At 44.0% G+C, this 19,634-nt stretch overlaps 1 protein-coding gene across 1 annotated transcript in view; it reads left to right on the forward strand.

The window, feature by feature from the left end:
• The first annotated feature begins 266 nt into the window (after positions 1-266).
• Positions 267-19,634, forward strand: part of LOC121685324 (sorbin and SH3 domain-containing protein 1) — a 61,128-nt gene continuing 41,760 nt past the window's right edge. The window contains exons 1-6 of the mRNA XM_042065784.1: positions 267-490; positions 14,299-14,341; positions 15,931-16,014; positions 17,233-17,349; positions 18,619-18,731; positions 19,359-19,521. Of these exons, the coding sequence (XP_041921718.1) occupies positions 15,984-16,014; positions 17,233-17,349; positions 18,619-18,731; positions 19,359-19,521 (424 nt within the window). The 5' untranslated portion in view covers positions 267-490; positions 14,299-14,341; positions 15,931-15,983. The remainder of the gene's footprint in view (positions 491-14,298; positions 14,342-15,930; positions 16,015-17,232; positions 17,350-18,618; positions 18,732-19,358; positions 19,522-19,634) is intronic.

The following is a 19,634-nucleotide window of genomic DNA, read 5'->3' on the forward strand; positions in this document are numbered from 1 at the left end:
AATCAGTGGTATCATTAGTCATCAAAAAATTAGTTATAGCCTAGGCTTAGACACACCAATCAGGTGTGTTTACTCGTAGCCCACTCAGCAGTTGAACCCTCGTTTTTTCCTCTAAAATAGGTAAATTGGCATTTAACCCCAAACAATACATTTATGCTTTTATGTAAGACTGTCAGTTACTCTGGGCCCCTGGCTGACGTAGGCTACGCAATACAGTGACATCGAGCAAAATATATTTCGTGCCCACTTTTTAGACTAGTTCACCCGGGACGATGCTAGTGGCGTAGGACATGCACCACGCCTTGTTCGTCCACCCCTACCTCCTCTGTAAAGAGATGTATTCGGAAGAGAGCGCAGTCGGGAGCAATTGGTGACAGGCGGGAGACTGTACTGCATGGTCTCATTGTAACGCGGTAACGCTGAGGTAGGTTGAAGTAGCTGTCAGCGTGTGGAGAAAGAACAGAGAACCCTGGATTGCTTTCTGGTAAAGGTAAGGACGGGATCACTGTAGGCTACACTATTCCCCTTAATGCTCAGTTTATTGTTTCTCAGGACTGAATTCACTGCGGGATAGAAATGTATTTTACCGTCTTGAACGCGCTGTGAAATGTACTTCAATGCAGTGGCCGAAGTGACGGACCATACTGGTGGTGTTTTGCGGTAACAGCATGGATCGACATAGGCTACCATGCGTTGGGCAGTAATTTTAAGAAGAGCCAGGACCTCTTGAATTGCTTTGTGTCCTGTGGGAATATTAGTACATTTCATACAGCACGATGTACTGTCAAGTACAAATATGTTTTGAAAAAAAAAAAAGTCTAAGTGTAGCCTATTCCGCAGAGAGAGAGAGAGAGAGAGAGAGAGAGAGCTTTCAAGTCATGTGCCAAACGACCGCTGCTCATCCTTGCGCCACTGTAACATAACATAGCCTAATAAGGTTACCTACAGCCGAAAGCGAACAGACAGTCATTTTAATTACATGTGACATTGCATTTATCTAACGATGATGCTGATGACTTTGCGCAACGCGCCAGCATCTAGATGCCATGTGTATAGTAGTCTGGTTGTAGTGTTACGTGTTACTGTCATTGATGCCCGTTGTGCGTTGTCCATATAGAAAGTTGTGTTTTTATTTCACGTCACACAAATAATTTACACAGATCATGTGTTACACGCACGACTGCATTGTTTAAATCGGTATGCATTCATCACGGACAGGTTCACAGATGTTTGTGCTGTTCGGGTAAGACTCTTCTATGACTTCTTTGACTTCCCATGAACAAATATTCATGAATGTTATGAGTCACTGCCATGGAGTTGAGTAGAGGAGAGCAAATGTTCTTTAATTTGATCACCAACCAGGAAAATATAGCAAAAACAGCCTATAACACCAATAAAGATAAATGCGTTGTAAACTTTGATGGGTTGTCAGAATATATAGGAATCTTTGGTAGTTAGTCATTTTTGATAATGTATCGATACTTAGACTGTATCTATGTGTATGGTACTATTTTATTTGTTCATTACATTTGTTGGTTCCATGTGTGGTTTAATGCAATAGGCTATGCCTTTGGAAAGGAGGACTGCTCAATATTTTCAGTAAAAAATGTATACCTAGGCCCTTAGGGAAAATGCTGAGAGAGGCAGTATGATTACCCATACCTTAAAAAAAACACACACACACACACACACACACACACATAAAGCACATGCAGCCTCAGCCTTGAACACATGGCTCTCTCCAGTGTCTCCTGACACTAAAGGTTATCCTAGCAGAACTGACAGTGACCGACCTCCTCAGCAATCTATTTCAGGTGGTCAGGGCCAAATCCCAGGCGATTGAATGCCACGCCAAATACAAATCACCTAGTAATTGTTACTGTTTATTCCTCTTGTCTTTTCGGACACCTACCTGGAACCAACGGAAATTATCTCTTTAGTAAAGCACATACTGTACCTGACACCATTGCCTTGGTCAGGATCCTGTTCAGCATTAGCCGGTTGTGCTGTTTTCATGCTAAGCTGCCTGTTGGCTTCGCAGTTCATAGATAACCCAGTGAAGTTGACCTCTGTTGGAAAGTCTTATCTGGTCAGAGACTGCTGTCATTGCTTAACAAGGGGTGTATTTTAAGGTACATTACCTTCGTCACAACCTCTGTGTATTTTAGTTGTTAAAGCAACTTTAGGGTCTTGTGAAATCCTTGACCAAAGTTTTACGCAAAGTTATTATGGTTTGTGCTTTTTTTAACCAGTGATTTAAAATCTCTCAAAACTTTATTGAACAGAAGGCACATCAGAGGCAGAAAGGTTGCAAAGCCCCCCCATGTCAGACTAACATTTGTTTTACAAGACAGCTTCCTACAAATAGACATTTGACTGAAATTCAAATGTTAAGACTCTTTGGACCGCAGGCCAGTGGATGTGGATGAATAATTTGTGTCAGGTAATTAATATTTTATAAGCCGTGAGTTGGGTCACATTACAGGACTTCTGTCCTGTGCTTTAGGGAGAGAGCTTTGAGAGGTACACGCTAAAGGAAACAAGATGTGGAACTATGTTTTAAAGATTTGCTTTCAATGATTGATCAGCCTGTATCTTGGTTACACCGTCATTTGTGTGGGTGTTAGGCCAGGATGCGTATAACCAAGTTGGAAGAGCCATCCAAACTATCTGTTCTCACAGGAAGTGATCGCCATCTGACATCCTAAGTCATTTCAGATATACACAGGAGAGATGTTATATTCCTTGTGTTATACTGTAGGTAGGGGATTTTTCTCACAGTGGACAATCAACAGCCAAGCCTATTTACCATCAAAAACATAATCACCAACAAAGCACCCATTGTGTGGCAAACATCATCACCAACAACAGCATTTAAGAGCATTTCACTGGGGTTATCATCAAGCAGGCACCTTTCTTTGTCGGCGTTTTGTTGATTTTCTTGTGTCAGTTCTTATCTGTCAGTTCTTGTGTCAGACATGACCATAACTGTCAAATCAGGAAATGAATAAATGAGCCAACACAAACCTTCAGACGGAGGTTGGAGAGTGATTCTACTTGGCTGGGGACAGAATGTAAAGGCGTAGTTAAGAGGCGCCTTGGTGTCAGTGATCAGGTTGAAACTAAGGGGAGTCCGTAGGAGAGTGAGAGTTTTTTACAGTGTAATCCGGAGGCCAAGCACACTCTGTCAGGCTCGCTAGGATCATGATTTTGTGTCGACTTTGTGTCTGAATTATTTACTGACATTTCTGTGCTATGTTTCCCTTTCATTTTCCTTTACTGAACTGGACATTTCTCACTCAGACACAAGAATAGTCTTTTCTACATTGTGTTGATGTTACTCCAAGTTGCTTGGCAACCTCATCTTTCTCCCCCACTTCACTCATTCACTCCCATTGGTCACCTCTGTGTGTGTGTGTCACCATGTGTAAGAGAGTGTGTGTGGGCGCATGCACAACAGCGAGTGGTGTGCCATGTGTGTGTCTGTCAACAACATGCGTTTCAAGGTTCCGGGACCACCGTTCAAACCCACACACTAATGTATGCCAGTAAACAGAATAAAGACAGATAGAGAGAGAGAGAGAGAGGAGAAGGAGAGGGAGAGGGAGGGAGGGAGGGAGACTGCGTGGGCAATATTTATGGTTCAATTTGTGGCTTGATGACAGTTTTTTTTATCTATTCACCTCATGCAGGTTGCAGATTGCAGCAGCAGTAGCCCTGTTGGAAATGAGAGCACTGCCTCACTGGCAGAGGGCCCGTGTGTCTCTTCTGCCTCACGCTTTAGTTAGTGCACACAAAGCCAAAGATAACACAAAGCATGCAGAGAATCAATCAGGAATCATTTGGGTCTAGGCTAATTAGTTTATGGCCTCTATACGTGAGTCCTGCACAATATTACAGTGAGGGGAGATGCAATAAAAGCTGCAGCAGGAAGTGAGTTTGATTTTGATTGCTCAGGTGGAATAGTGTGTACATGATGTGGCTGTGTGTGTGTGTGTCTGTGTCTGTGTGTGTGTGTGTGTGTGTGTGTCTGTCTGTGTGTGTGTGTGTGTGTGTGTGTGTGTGTGTGTGTGTGATGAATTGAGTTCATCAATTGCAATAGTAAAAAAAAAACCTTTACATTTATAAACAAACCTAAAAGCAAAAGCAAACATCCCGAAGCATCCAGAAAAGATAGTCTAGGAAAAGGCTTAATCCATGTATGGGAAACTGGCTGCTAAAGTCAAATGTAACTTTTGTCAACATTTGTTGGTGTGTGAGCACGGGTGTGAGCATGTGTGTGTTTCTGCCAAGTTCTGCATGGGATGGGGGCTGGCATTCTTTAAATAGGCAGAGTTGGTGACATGGCTCACAGCTGAGATTCAGATTCCGCACTGATACCACCATGAACGCCTCTATTAGGCTGGCACTTGAAATGGCTGGATTATCACATTGCTGTTTTTAGATGTGGGCTAAGTGTCTGCATCCCCTGACAAAACTATCAGGCCCCAGGCACATAACTACCGAGGATGATCAAAGTTTGGAATGATTATCAAGCATGCCAGTGTATCTACTGTGATTTTCCATTGAAATTAGGGTTCCTGGATTAAGTCCAGCACTTACTTTGATAAATGTAAGAAAATATAATAGTAAATAGGTAAATCTCAAGTCTTCAAGAGAGGAAAATGGTCATTCAATATCCAACAGTCCTGTAAGCATACATCTACTGTAATGTGTATTTGGCTGGATTAGGCTTCTCAGGCTGGTAAGGGGTCTTACATCATCAAAGAGACCAGCACCAGTGACAGATGGGCTTCTTGATTAGCATAAATCTGCCAGTTGTTCATTTCATTTCTGTGTTGATGTTAAAGACACCAAACTTACCACCTCACAACCATGACTTCTGATCACATGGGCCCCAAAAAAGAAGTGTTGTACCTCCCCCCTCTTCATTTCCCAATGTGTTTGGATGGATTAGACACACATACAATAGTTTGTTATGGTTGGCCCTTGTCACAGTTCACAAGCATAACATCTGTCATCCGTATATACTGTTCAAAATCAGCCTCCTTTAAAAATAAGGTCCTTGGTGGCCATGGAGACATCCCTAGAGATTCAAAAGCACATTCCTCTCAGCACAAGTGGCAATGTGAATGCGACCACTCAGGGCTTGTCAGTGGCCTGCTAAAACCACGCTGCATTCTTGTGATTGTGCTCAGAAGGGCCATGTTCTGCCCACTCCTGCTCTGGCTACCTATAAATGTCTCTGTATGTGTAAGACCTGCTGGATGGCAGGGTGGCAGGGCTATGTCCCCACGTGCCTCCCCGAGTCAGGCGAAGCTTCATCCTCCCTCCATGCCCAAAGCGGGCACTGTCACGTGCAGCTCATGGCCAGGGATGTGTAAAGTAATGCCAGAGGTACAGCTGTCTTCACTCAGATCACTGGACAGCGACGGGAGTGTGGGAGGCCGTGTAGACAGGCCCAGGACCAGGCCTCAACAGAAAGGGCTCCAATGGAAAGGTCTCGTTATGGTAGTTATTCTCATTAAGAGGAGCACAAATACTTATTCAATTTGAAGAAGTTTTTTGGATACACAAGAGGGTGTCATTCATTGTTCAGATCACTGTTTAAGTTGGTAGTGGTGTTTTATTGTGGCCCTCTGCTTTGGCAAGACAGCCAATGAAGGGCCAGGGTATTGAGGCTACTGATTATTTAAATGTGTTAGGGGGACTGGGCTGACCTGTGCCTACACTATAGTAGAATCTCTGACACACACACACACACACACACACACACACACACACACACACACACACACACACACACACATCTGAGATGCTCCAACTGCTCGGAAATGTGAGCGTACAAGCTCACATGTCTAATATGGCGGCTGAAAATGGCAAGGTTGCATACATTTCCTTTTATGTGGTGATTGTTTAAAAAAGGGAGCAGCGGATAGTGTAGAGCATCGGCTCAGGTCCAGAGCATCTGCCTGGACTGTTTATTCTAGAGAAACGGGAGGGGGGGGGGTCCCTTCAATTAAACAGGGTAAAGGGGGGAAGCAGATCCCGCTCCTCAGTGGAGGCTGCTCCTAGCCATGTTTGGAGCTGTTTGCCTTCATGCAGCAGCATTGCTGGCCTCTCTCTCTCTCTCTCTCTCTCTCTCTCTCTCTCTCTCTCTCTCTCTCTCTTCTCGTTGTTTCTCTCTCTATATCTCTCGCTGTCTCTCTCTCACACTGTCTCCCCTCCCCATCTGTTGACAAAGCACAAGCCAAAAGGAGTTACGTAACAACCCCCCCACCCCCCCGCACTCCCCTACCCCGCGCTGCTGGTACACAAGGCTTCATGACGAGTTTGGCTGTGTGTGTGTGTGTGTGTGTGTGTGTGTGTGTGTGTGTGCTTGGTGGCTGTCAAACAACTTTTTTTAAAGAAATGGAGCAGGTAACCCTTTGGGATCCCTTTCTCCCCCTTTGCTTACATCCTCACCACTGAAATTTATTTATCTTTTTTTTGTACGGGAGAGAGATGCAGGATGCTCTCTGTACACAGCACGGTAGCAGTAAAGATAAAGATAGAGAGGAGGGGGGGGGGGGGTGCTGACAGAGGTGTAGCTGAGTGCGTTGTAGGCTGGCGATGTCTGCTGCTCACACCTCGCTGTTAAGATTTTAAAGCAGAATCTACTTACTGAAGATAGAAACGTTTACATACACTCCCAGCATAAAATGTAGTCTGTGGGAGACCTGGGATGTACGCCTGTATGAAGTGGTCTGATGGTGTGAGAGAGTGTCAGTGATGGTATGTAGTGCAATGATGTGTATATATAAAAATACATGTGAAAGTGGGCTTGTGTATACTAGCAGCAACTGCCATACAATTTAATACATTTTAATACAAGTTAACAAGCCGGTTTCTCTCGTACATGGATTAAGCCTACACTAAAAAAGAAATCTACTCTGAAAAGATCTTCATTGAAAAAAAGCTTTTTAGTCTAGAATTAGGCTTAATTTGTGTACAGGAAGCTGACCCAAAGTTACTTAAAAGCAGTGTCGTTACTTAAAGCCCTCCCTCGTCCCAGGTGTAATGTCTGATGGTAGCTGGCTCTTCTGCCAAGGAGCCTGCACAGTGAGTGCACACGCGGTCACATGCCTCCTGGGCCCGTGCTCATGTTTTCTTCCCATCTGGAAGCAGAGCACACTCTATCTCTCCCTCTCCCTCACCCACTTGCTCTCTAACTCGCTGGCCTGTTGTCTCTCTCAGAGCCCTGTGCCCTTGCTTTTTTGGGCTGGAGAGGGAGAGAAAGAGAGAGAGAGAGAGAGAGAGAGAGAGAGAGAGAGAGAAGAAGAAGAAAGACAGAGCAGGCACAGATGTTTAGATTCTTCTTGCTGGCACAGAGGACTCTAACATATATTTTTGGGTGTTTATAATCCCAAAAGGAGATCCACTCATGTCGCTGTTGATGCGGTGTGGACAAATGTGTCCAGATACAGGCACCCAGTCAAACGTACACCCCTCTGTGTCTCACGCTTAAGACGGGTGCATTTTCGGACCCTGTTCTCAAAGGTGTTTATCCCGGTGAGAAGCACACAGACAGTAAACACCTGGACGTCCCTGACAGTGACAAATCGGCCACTGGTTATTATTATATCATTGGTAAAGGGTTTAAAATGTGACAGGGGGGTGCAGTCTCATTCCATAGCCATGCGAAATGTTTCTCCGGCCCTATGTGATTGACGTAACTGCACCTTGTTAAAGTGCTCGCAAACTGCTATCTCCAGAGTGTGGTATCAGACCTTCGATAATCTCATCCTGCTTTTTTACATTGACGAGACAGTTAGAAATGGTTTTGTAACTTGCTTCGTTCAGCTCCAGAATGCAATCCACAAACACATCACCGTATTCTGTAATGCATCTAAGGTGATGATCGGGTAATGATCAATGTGCTTAGACAAAGCCTTACGTTGTCTGGAACACCCTCCACAACTCACACAGGTCTACTTATGCCACCCAACTTGTGGCCAAAACCAAGATGTCCAGATTCTCTGTGGCTAAACGAGACAGCCGCCATGCAGCGTTCTCAAATAGCCGTCTCTGTGCCAGACGGGCCAGAATGACCAGGCAGGGGTCGGTGGGGCGATGGGAACGCGTCCTGGTACTGTAGAGTGGGTGCCACATTCCCAGGTGGCAGGCGTTGACAGGCACGTCCAGGGACGCCTGCTGGTGAAAGCTGCCAGACCAACCCATGTGGTCCGGTCAAGGTCGGTTCTCTGGGAGGTGGGGGAGAAGAGGGGTGGTGGGTGGGAGTGAGGAGGAGAGGGTGTGGGAGTAGGGATTGTTAGAGGCACGGTTCTCCTCCCTTTGTGATATGGAGAGAATTTAAAGAGCGTCTGAGCAGGTCTCTCCTTGTGTTTATGTGTGGGGGTGTGCCTGTTTTGTCAAGCCCTGTGGAGCTTCTGGAGTTGTAGTCTGGACAAGGCTGACAGGTAAGGCGTATGTTCCGGGGCTGAATGGTTTGCAAGATCTATTTTTCAAAGACTCCTACGCTTTTGAATGAATTTCTTTTCAGTCAATGCAATATGAAAGTGGTTCTTCAGAAATGTACCACTAACATTTATACAGTAAATGTGCAGTTTCAATGGCACCTTTTTTGTGGCATCCGATGTCTCAAAGCTGTGTGACAATAGGCAGGCAATGACCGTGAAAGCAGTCTTTCTGTTTGTTTTCTGTCACCCGTGCATTAGCATACACTAGTTGTTACGCAACAACACCAGCATTGTCTAGCGGAGCATATACCATATTTGCCGTTGTGTAAGGGCGGTCCAGAGGGCAGCTGGAAAGTTTCTATGGATTTTTCAGCACATGGCCTTGCATGTTTACATTGCGGTGACAGAGATGAACGTCAGTTCGGTGGCTCAACTTTGCACTGAGAGCCTTGGGGCCTCCACAACGATGTCATCCTGGTTAGTTGCAGTATCAGAATCATTGCAGTATCATTGGCCCTGTTTCAACAGGAGTTGTCAGACTTTTTGATTCTGTGCTTGGCAGTCATTCTTTGGCATGAGTGCGGCGTTTGTTTATCTGTTGTCAGGACACTATGCCCCCCTATGTGCGTTTGGATGTGTGTGTGTGTGTGTGTGTGTGTGTGTGTGTGTGTGTGTGTGTGTTTTTATGTGCAGAGTGGCCAGGGGCCTTGTCAATGTCAGTGACTGGAAGCCTGGTTGCTAGGCAGCTGCCTGGGAGGGAGCTAATGAGCAAAGTGATTCTACTCATCAGGAATCTGAGAGAAGTCTGCTTATCTAAACACACAGTCGAGCTAGTTTTACTGACACTGAAGCTGAACTTTGGATCTGGAACTAGATCCAACCTCTCGTCCCTTTTGAATTTCTGTCAGCAGACGTTATCGTTCAAATCAACCACCAGTCAACTGAAGATATGTACATAGTGTCATAAGTTCTTTATTCTTTTTTGATATGAATTCATAATAGCTCTAATGGTAATAACAAATGTTCTAATCAGTCAAGTCCGATTTAATCGAATCAAATCAAATTTTTCATTTTTAATTTAATTTAATTGTTTTGGAAATTAACTGAAAAGTGAAATATCATACCTTTTTATCTATAGGAATACTTAAGTTGAAATGTTACTTAACATGACACGTTAAGGGACTGAGCTTTGGCAGGTTGTTGTGATAAGACTTTGTCAGGGGTTAATGTTTACTTGGGCCTGTATAGCCCAGGCACAGATTAACGCTGGCTCCATTCCCTTACATTACAACATACGCTCCTTCATTCGGCCCACCTACCACATGCTAAGTCATCTAAAAAAGGCATCTAAGAGGATGATCCATCACCTGTAAGAAGTTTGACCTATCACCTCGGAATTGCTTGATAGTCTGTTCCATGGTGCTGTCCTCAGAGTTCCATCAAGTCAGTCAAAGGTCCCCCAGTGAGTTGACTCTTCACCTCCTCTGTCAGTTTATAGAAGGTGCCAACAAGCCCTAGCTGGCAGCCACCCTATTTAAAACATGTCAATCAGCCTCTCAAACAAGCACTGTTCTTTACAAGAACTGTGCTTGAGAACTTGGCCTGTTCATTTGAGAACTTTTTGCCAGAGCACATCAGAAAGGGGACAAAAAACAAGTGTGTGATCCTTGGGTTATTTTTCTGTGAGAGAGTTGACCCCTCGCAGGGGGGAGGTCAAGAGGGGAATCTGTTTTGTTTAGAGCATGGGGAGCACACAGGAAATACAAGTTGGGTTACTTCATCATTTCACTTATAGTACAGTCCAAGCCTTGTATCCATTGTGTAATGACACGGCTATTTCAGGAATGCGCTCTTATAATCTTACCTCCCCTCTGGTCTTCAAGGAAGCTTTCATCACGCCAACACATGCCTTGTTCACGTACGATAAGGTGTCACACAAATTCAAAGATAGGGGGGATTGTATAAATAGTCGTCTTGGCGTGGGGTTCAAAACAGAGACGTCCTTGAGGGGCTGTCATGTTCTTTGCTAAGGTCGTGGAAAAAAGGACACAAGAGATGTTTACTTGGACACCTTGATGGATGAGTGGACTAAGATAGGAGAAAAGGCTTTCCACAAGAAATATGATGCTGAAGTTTAGACCACATTATTAAAAGTACGGCTAAATGAAAATGAATTGTGTATACACGGAAAATTGATATTAATAAAGGGAACGTAATACTGCATATGTGTACTGTATACCGTTAAATGGCTAATTAAATAACATACATGCCTTACTGCGTTCAAACTATGGATGATTATTTGTTTCTTAATATTCTTCTCAGGTGACACTTTATCTATACTCATGTGACTTGTTCTACCCTGCAATGTCAAATTGAAAACACAGTACTATTAATGATATAGAGCATATGATTATTTTTTTCTTTCTTTCTCGGCACCTTTATTATAAATAGTCCTGAGATACTTTTGGCTGATTTGCTTTACTTTCCCTTTTTAGTGGCGTACAGTCCAGCCATTCCTTGTGTTCTGTTCTGTTTGTGTCATGATTTGCTAAATGAGAATATGCAGCAGTACTTTCCCTCTCATCTGAAGAGCTCCTTGGGCCTTAGCTGGCAAGCTCCAGTGATGCGCTACGGATTAGCAGATGTTTCTCTCTCACACTCTCTCACTCTCTCTCTCTCTCTCTCTTTCTCTTTCTCCCTTAACCCTCTCATCCTCTTTGTCTCTCTCTTCCTCTCTCGCTCGCACACACACACACACACACACACACACACACACACACACACACACACACACACACACACACACATATGCTGTTTCTCACTGTCCCTGTGCTACCCATCAGTTTAGTGCTCTGGCGTGCATCAGACTCAATTACTTAATACTCCGCAACACACAGCTCCTTTGCTTTCTCAGTGATGGGATTCAGTGTAGCGGGGGAAACAGAAGAGAATCAATTTGACAAATATGGTCATCTGTGTGGAACAGTCCCCATACAGTATTTATAACAGCTGCTGAAAATAACTCCAGAAGAATCATAAGCCATTGAAGAATGTACAAAGCATTTTCTATCCATTCACTAGCAGTCATTGTTGCTTTTAAAAGCAGAAAAAAGTCAAGGTGTCACACACACACACACACACACACACACACATTCAAGCTGTTGTACCAGACAAGTCAATTGTCATTAAGTCAATCCCTACTGTTTTACTCTGTGCCCCTCATCTTGATTTGGGAAGGTAATCGTCACGTCACATGATGTAGATACATGAACGGACTAGGGAGTTGTCCTACAGGGCCTACACACACACACACACACACACACACACACACACACACACACACACACACACACACAAACACACACTTAGGAGGGAGGGTGCATATTTGCCTATGTAGACACACAGACACTTTTGTGCGTTCACATAGGGAAATATGTAACCTTTCTCCAGTAAGATGTGCATTCAGTAGGCCTGTCCCTGTTGCATGTACTGCAATTCCAAAGGGATTTTGCCAGATTTTGTCTGTTTTCTGATCTCATATTACTTTAAATAGTTACAGTAATATGAAATGAAGAGTTGATTCTTATGTAAGAAAACAGACCTTACAATAGTGAAGACACCACCTTGGGAATATAGCACTTCCTAGCATGTAAACATAGCTTCTTTCTCTATGTGTGAGTTATTTTGCATATCCTGCAAACAAATACACATGGTATGTCAGTGCAGTTTAATCCAAACGTTCCCTTTCTGTTCTATAACTTCAGGGAAAACTGAATGACATGGTGTGTATCGTGTAAAAATATTTATGGCTTCAGGCAGCGTTGTGGCTAAGAGTTTTCATTGAAACCTAGCAATCTAACTACTGAAAATGCTAAAGCATTAGAAACACCAGCAGCAGCCCTGCTGACTCTGATGAAGAGCTGGCTAGCTATGCTAGCTCATGCCTTTTGGCCATGTCGCGCTGTGAAAGCTCTTTTTGAGCCAGACCACAGAACTGCACACTGCATAGCCAGACAACAGTGTCTCTGTCCTCCACTGGACCATATACTGTACTTGTGAAATGACTAGTGAAAGGCTCTCAAAGGCTTCTCCATTGGTGATGTTTTTATTGCCAACAAAGGTTGCTTTGTTGGTGATTTTGTTTTTGATGGTAAATAGGCTTGGTTGTTGATTGGCCTGAAATCCCCTACCTATTAGCCTGGCGGGCCATCCTATATCATTGAAATGTATAGTCTGGAATCGAGACATTCACCTCGCTTAATCCAAGGGGCGGGCAGAGAATTGTCTTTCAAACTGCCTAGGCATGCAATAGGCCAGCGCTACAACCATATCCGTATCCGGTCGGCAAAACGGCAAATACATCCTTCTTTGAAAGGAATGACTTAAGTGCATTGTGTTGCTCAACTTTCAAAGAAAAGCACAAGTCCAACTCCTCCAAAGTTGACGCCAACGCCGATTCAAACAACCGCTCTTCGTTCGCCATAGCCACCTTCCTTGTTGTTCACCGTCGCAGGACTGTCGTCATCCTGTTAAGCCCGCCTTAAGACTCTCTAACAAAATAGAGCGCTGTGATTGCATGACGTCCACAGCGTCAGCCAATAGAAATCCCTATGGTTTGATACTAGACGTACAGGCTGAGCAAATTAATTTGCCGCCGCTAGGGTGCGTCTAGATTTCTAGGCTACCTACCTATAGCACTAGGAATAAATAGGAATATATAGGATAGGATAGGATAAATAAATAGGAATAAATAACTAAGGAACACCTCCTGAGGATATCTGAGGTTGGTCTAAATACTACATTTTTTGGAGATGATACCAGTAAGCTGCTTCAAAAAGTGACAAATTGTCTCTTCAATTTGATCTAGCATGCTGCATTTATTCTCCACTTACAGTTATGGCGGGGAGTGACAATAAAAAAGATTTACAACAGTAGAAAAAGTTTCACTTAGCCATGTACCACTTCATTTTGATTACCTTCTCATCACATCCCTCTGTTGGAACCATCTAGTACGACCAGTTTATACATATCAGGCGGGGCGCTTGGCTCGTGCAGGGCCATTTAAATGTTTAGGGTGGTTCTGAATTGAGTGCAGTAGACTTTTATTGAAAGCCATATCTAACAATCCCTCAGTGTTGTGTGGTGTGTGAGTGTTAGAGTTGTGGGGGAGGGCACTGAATTTAGCTCCGCCGGCCCGGGCTCTGGCTTGTTTCTCCTGGGCACGGTCCCTCGCTGCTCAGAAGTCGCTGGCCGTTTGTATCCAGTTTCAGTGTGAAACAGAAGCAGTGACGTGATACTGTCTTCATTAGCGGGATGCGGAGGTTGTCATCTCGTTTATGTATGACTACGTTCACGCCTCGCATGTTAAAATGATTGTCCTGTAACCTTATAGTCCTTGATAGACTCATTGCAGAAAGTTCACCGCATATTTGGGTAAAAGTTCAGCACCAGAGTTTGTTTTTGTCAACCCTTTTCATTAAAGTTGATTAAATACTTTATTTACCATATCTTGCAGCAGATTATGTATTTCCCTAAAAACATGTCAAATGATTGTATGGACTAGAATGCACTTTTTGTATAATTTTATATGATTTAATGTATTACTCAATCTCTACACTCGTTTCTGTTTCTCTCTTCTTCCATCCCCTCCTCCTCCTCCTCCTCCTTTTCTTCTCACTCGCTTATGTGTGAGTCTGTGTGGACAAGCTGTGCATTTTTAATCACACTCTGTGGTGGAAGTGTGGCCAAGAATAACAAAGCCCAGTAGAGATGGATTAGCAGAGGACCTCCTGTCAGTGCTGTCATAACTGTCTCTCCCCTCTGTCTCTCTCTGTTCCAGGGCTCTCCTGCAGAGGGCGCTAACAGTTTTCAAGGTGTTCACAGTAAGTGTACTGCTCCATTTTTTCCAGTGTCCTTAGAATACTTCATGCTCAGTTTGATATACAGTATGTAAGCTGATTTTTTGTGTATTACCCAGTCTTTTGTGTGTCAGTGTGGGAATTTTCTCTCTCTCTCTCTTTATGCTACACACACACACACACACACACACACACACACACACACACACACACACACACACACACACACACAGAGGCCACTGCTGACTCGCCTCAATCTAAAACTGGGATATGTATTCAGTCCCACAATAGTTCCCATTTCTAAAAATGAGGTGCTGATCTGGAGTGAAGCCTAAAGGATGCTACTCTATTGTCTTGCTGTCATGCTGAATCCAGCATCCGAGCAGCAGACACTGACCCCACTGTCCTCCGGCTCTTTGTCTTTGTCCTATCAGCATGGACCCTGTCTCTATTTTTCTCTCTCTCATACACACACACACACACACACACACACACACACACACACACACACACACACACACACACACACAGATAGATCTTTTCCTTCCTTGTCACCATCTGTCTTGCGTGCCACACATCAGTGTCCTCTCTGTGCTGGCCGTGTCCTTTCACTTAGCTCTCTGCCCGTCTCTGTCGGCCATCGCGTCTTCTTCTGTATTCCGCAGAGGCTATCTCAATGCCAGCTAGTGACCCTAACAATCTCAGCAGAAAGCAAATCTCTTTTAATAGCACTGAGCATTTGTATGCTCTTAGCAGATTGTCTCTAGCTGCTGCTGCATCATATAAAGTTCTCCCGCTCGCTATTGCAGTCTCTCATGAGCTTCTTTATTATCATTGGTCATACATTCCGTCACTGTCTAGTGGAGGGTTTCATTTACTTTCTTTAACTTTACTTTTACAATTTGCTACAAACACAGTGGTGCAGTGAATATACTATATAGAGCTGAACCTTCAAACCATCTACGTAGTTTAATGGCTAGCATATTTACTGCAGGTTTGTGATTAGGGTAAATTCCATTTTAGTGCCAGTGAAAGACCTTTTTTTGGCAAATCAAGGAGATAGCACAATAATCAAGGTAGCACAAGAACCCCCCCACCCACCCCCCACCTCCCAACACACACACACACACACACACACACACACACACACACACACACACACACACACACACACACACAAACACCCCACCCCCTAAAGGAAAATGCATTATTGAAAAGATGGTGGTAGTCATTGAATACATAGTGCACCTGTCACCAAATTCTGACACTACTGTGCCACTTGTAATGAAAGTATCTTGCCTGGACAATGGGAAGTTTATGTTATGGTAATTGCTGTTGAGTGTATCTAACCAGGCAAGTATTACATTGTTGCTGTGTAAAGAAAGCACACACCTAAATCACTCAGATCCTCAGAACCTGCTCTGGTAGCCTGCCTCACCCAAGGCGAGGCGTGTGAACGATACACACGTAGTTGACTGTGACACTGTTTTCTGGTCGGCCAGAACAGTGTCTGGGTTAACGTTCAGTGTTGTTTGTGTGTGTGTGTGTGTGTGTGTGTGTGTGTGTGTGTGTGTGTGTGTGTGTGTGTGTGTCCTCTCCGGCAGCTGGTCCAGTCAAGCCCAGGCCACGCACGGTGTCTGCGGTACGAGTGACTCCTGTGTCCAGCATGAAGAGCTCCCCAGAGTTAATGCCGTCAGGTGAGGTCTGCTGACACCCTTTCTCTCTGCTCCCTTAACTCGAGTGTCCCCTCCACACTAATAACTAGCCCATTTAGAGAACAGCTTTCTCCGTACCTTCTTACCTTTATGGTTATGGTTATGGTGTTTTGATGACACTTTTATATTTAGCATGGTATATATCTGGTGAAGGTTTGCATCTGTTGATTGAGGCAATGTAATATGATGATAACTGTGTATTATTATTGGTGATGGGATGCATAGGCAATTTGACAATGTAATTATAATGACGTCTTTATTATTATGAAGCATGAAGCAGCTATAGTTTGAAGTATATCAGAAATTAGTTTGGCAAGGTTTAGTCCTAGTGTTGTTGTGACCGATACAACCTCTTGCGATCAGGTGGGGATGAATAACAAAGTCTTAAGAATGAAAGCTTCAGTACATAATAGACATTCATACTCTGGACTCTTCTGACATTTCTGCATGCAGTCACAGATTGCTGTTGGTGGTTTAAGCACCATGCCGTCATTATTCTCCTCATAGCCTATTTCATTGATCAGTACAGTGTCCCACAAATATGAGGTGTGACTATTGAATCATGAGATTGTCATGACTACCAGTACCAGTACCTGTACCAGTAATACAAGTATAATGAGTTTTCTTCACTACTACTGAAGTACAGTATTAGTGTCAGTAGTAAACAACCACACATCATACTGTACCGAGATGTAACTCGGGTTACCTTAAAGGGTAGGGTTACAATAAATAATGCCTAGATACAGGATACATTAATTGATGTGTTTATTAGTTGAATTGTGAGTCCCTTTCTTTAATTAGATGACCAGAGTAATAATAAAATGATCAAAATGGTAATATGTGTGTAGTCTTGACAAATGTTAAAACGGAAGCACAGCATCATCATGTCATGGCATTGTGATGCCTTTTACGTTTATCATTGCATTTTGAAATTTGCCTTTAAGTCAATGTAAATGCTTAAGCTAATTTAAATAGCTGCATAGAACACTCCTGGTGATTTCTTTTTTGCCAGATAGCAAAAAAGGAATACTCAGACTTGCCTCTTGGCATTTAAACATGCCTCAGAACATGTAAGGCAGAAACCACAGTAAATGAAGAACCCATAAACGGAACTGTTTATTGACATTTCTCCCTCACGTGTCTGTTTGTCTTTCTGTCTCTGTGTGTGTTTGTCCATCCGTCGGTCCATCGGACTGGCAGAACTAGACCCCACCCGTGTGTGCAAAGGCAAAGGGGCAGTCACGCTCCGCGCCAGTCTGGTCCAGATCAGTGACGACGACTCTATCGGCCAAGAGCCCGCTGGGGACCATGCCAAAAGTGAGTAGCTGCTCTCATTATGTGGGGAAACCTGCGAGAGATCAATTAGCCCATTTAATGCAGCTAAAGGCTAATAGTGTAATAGTGTTGTTGTGTTAATAGAGATGAGGATAATAATGAATAGATTAAAAAAGAACATAAATAATGATGACATTGTTTGCATTAATAAACCTCTTTAAAAGTAGTAAAAACTTGGCCAGTTTGGCATATGGCATAGTACAAGGCCAGTATGAGGTTATCTAATGTATATGCTATAAATAATGTCTGTAGAACTGAGGACATATCAGATGTGTTATATGTGGGGTGTATTTGTGGGGAACAGGAGCTGTAAATCAGATAAAGTAGCCTGCGAGTCATCGGAGGGTGTTTGGGGCTGAAATGTAGCTGCTCTGAGATTTTTATCTGTTCCTGAGGAGGAATTTGCAAGCCTCCTGAGATCTTTCTGGTAGTAAATCTGAAATAGGGAGGATGTGTGCAATAAAACTTTCTTTCCGGGTCTTACAAAAGAGGAGGAAAGAAGCTCTCACCTCATCCGAGTGTGAAGTGCATTTTGGAGTGTGTTTAGCTATCAAACAATGAAAAAAAGCACAACTTCTCCACAGCTATGTTTTCCAGTGTTTTGCGTTGTCTGGCATAACTCACTGCATAACACATGGACTCAGTCATATTTCCAGCATGCCTGTCAAAGACCCCCCTTGTCCCCGAAACACCCACTCCGAGCGGTGGAACTGCGGGCCCCCTGAGTTGCGGACCCGTTTTTTTGTTGCACTCGGAACATTAGAGCCGGAATGGCCAATGGCCAAGACCCTGTGGGGAGATGCTTTAATTGTTGTTGTGCCCGAGGAGAAAGGCCAGTGGAACAAACGCCCCTTACAGTGGCCCTGAATGGGCGCCTTGTTCTGGATACAGAGTTCGCAGATTGTGAGAGAATCTTTTTTTTTTTCTTTTCCTTTTTTTCTCTCAACCCCCCCCCAACACCTCCTCCCGCAAAGGGAAATTAGCATTTTCTCCATCTCAGATGGTTTATGGGAAGTATTTGGCTGCTGGCAGGAGTTCATAGGCGATTCGTTTTAATTGAGGATGAATTGTTTTTCCTCCATCCCCTGCCCTCGGTGAAGTTGCCTCTAGCCTGTGAAAGCGAGCAAGTGCTTTGCCAAGTGAAGGTGCTTTTATTGTCCCTGTTCAGTCCCCCCTGATTTGTTGTGGGACCCGTGCTGGGTTCTGAATGCCCCGCTGGACTCTAAAGCTGTGCTGTTGGATCCGTTACAGGTGGCTGGCTTGGTGAAGTGAACGGCGACGCCTCAGGAACCGGATTGGCAGAGGATGGAATCTACACATTGGTGACTGATCCACCCCAAGTGAACGACATCGCGCCACACCAGGTATGACACATCCCTCATGCCTTGCCTTTCCATCCTCATATCAGCGCTTCCCTTCGCAGGCTGTCAGGCCAGTCAGGCTCAAACAGCATTACGGATGAAGAGCTGTGACTCTTTGCAAGTCATGTCTTGAATTCATAACAACTGTTTTCAGACCAGCCATGGGTAAGAATGTGAAATGCTGTGTTTTGGTAGTATTTTATCTCTCCTTAAACATGCTTTTATTGCTTTGGTTAGACCCTGGATTCATCTTATGACTATATTTATTAAGATTAAGATTCACTTTATTGTAATTGTGTGACTGTGTAACTGTGTATTTTACATTCACAGAATGAAATTAAATATTGTTTCTCTAGCGTCTCCTCAGTATATCAGTATATTCAAAGGTGCTGTCATATTATTATAAAAAGAACGATCTGTCACCAAAAACACCAAAAAAGTAGTATTAAAAAAAAAACAGTTTCCGACTCAACAGAGTACAAGATAAAGGGCTGTTTTTTTTCCAGTGCCAGTTCACTGCACACAGAGACCACAGTTTGGCAGTGCATCTAAGTCCATCAACAGTTTAATAGTTTGTCTAGACTCTGGACTCATTCTCTCTCTTCTCTCTCTCTCTCTCTCTTTCCCCAGGGCAAGACCCCCGTGAGCACAGACGAGACCTCACGCTGGTCCACACCCGATCCCCAGAGTACCGCCCCTGCATCCTACGCCAAGACCACCCCCGCCTACCCGTCCAACTACCCCTCCACCACCTCCGTCAACCCCACCATCGTCCTACTCCAGCATAGCAGAGGTAGGCGACTCTGTGGTGGAGACGCAACTAAATGAAATATCAATTTCATGGGCCCAAGCGTCGTTGTGCTGTGTGAAAGTCTGCCTCCCTTTTCTCTCCTCTAATGTGTATAA

The sequence above is a fragment of the Alosa sapidissima genome, chromosome 16 (genome assembly GCF_018492685.1).
Source record: "Alosa sapidissima isolate fAloSap1 chromosome 16, fAloSap1.pri, whole genome shotgun sequence".
In the NCBI taxonomy this organism is placed as follows: domain Eukaryota; kingdom Metazoa; phylum Chordata; class Actinopteri; order Clupeiformes; family Clupeidae; genus Alosa; species Alosa sapidissima.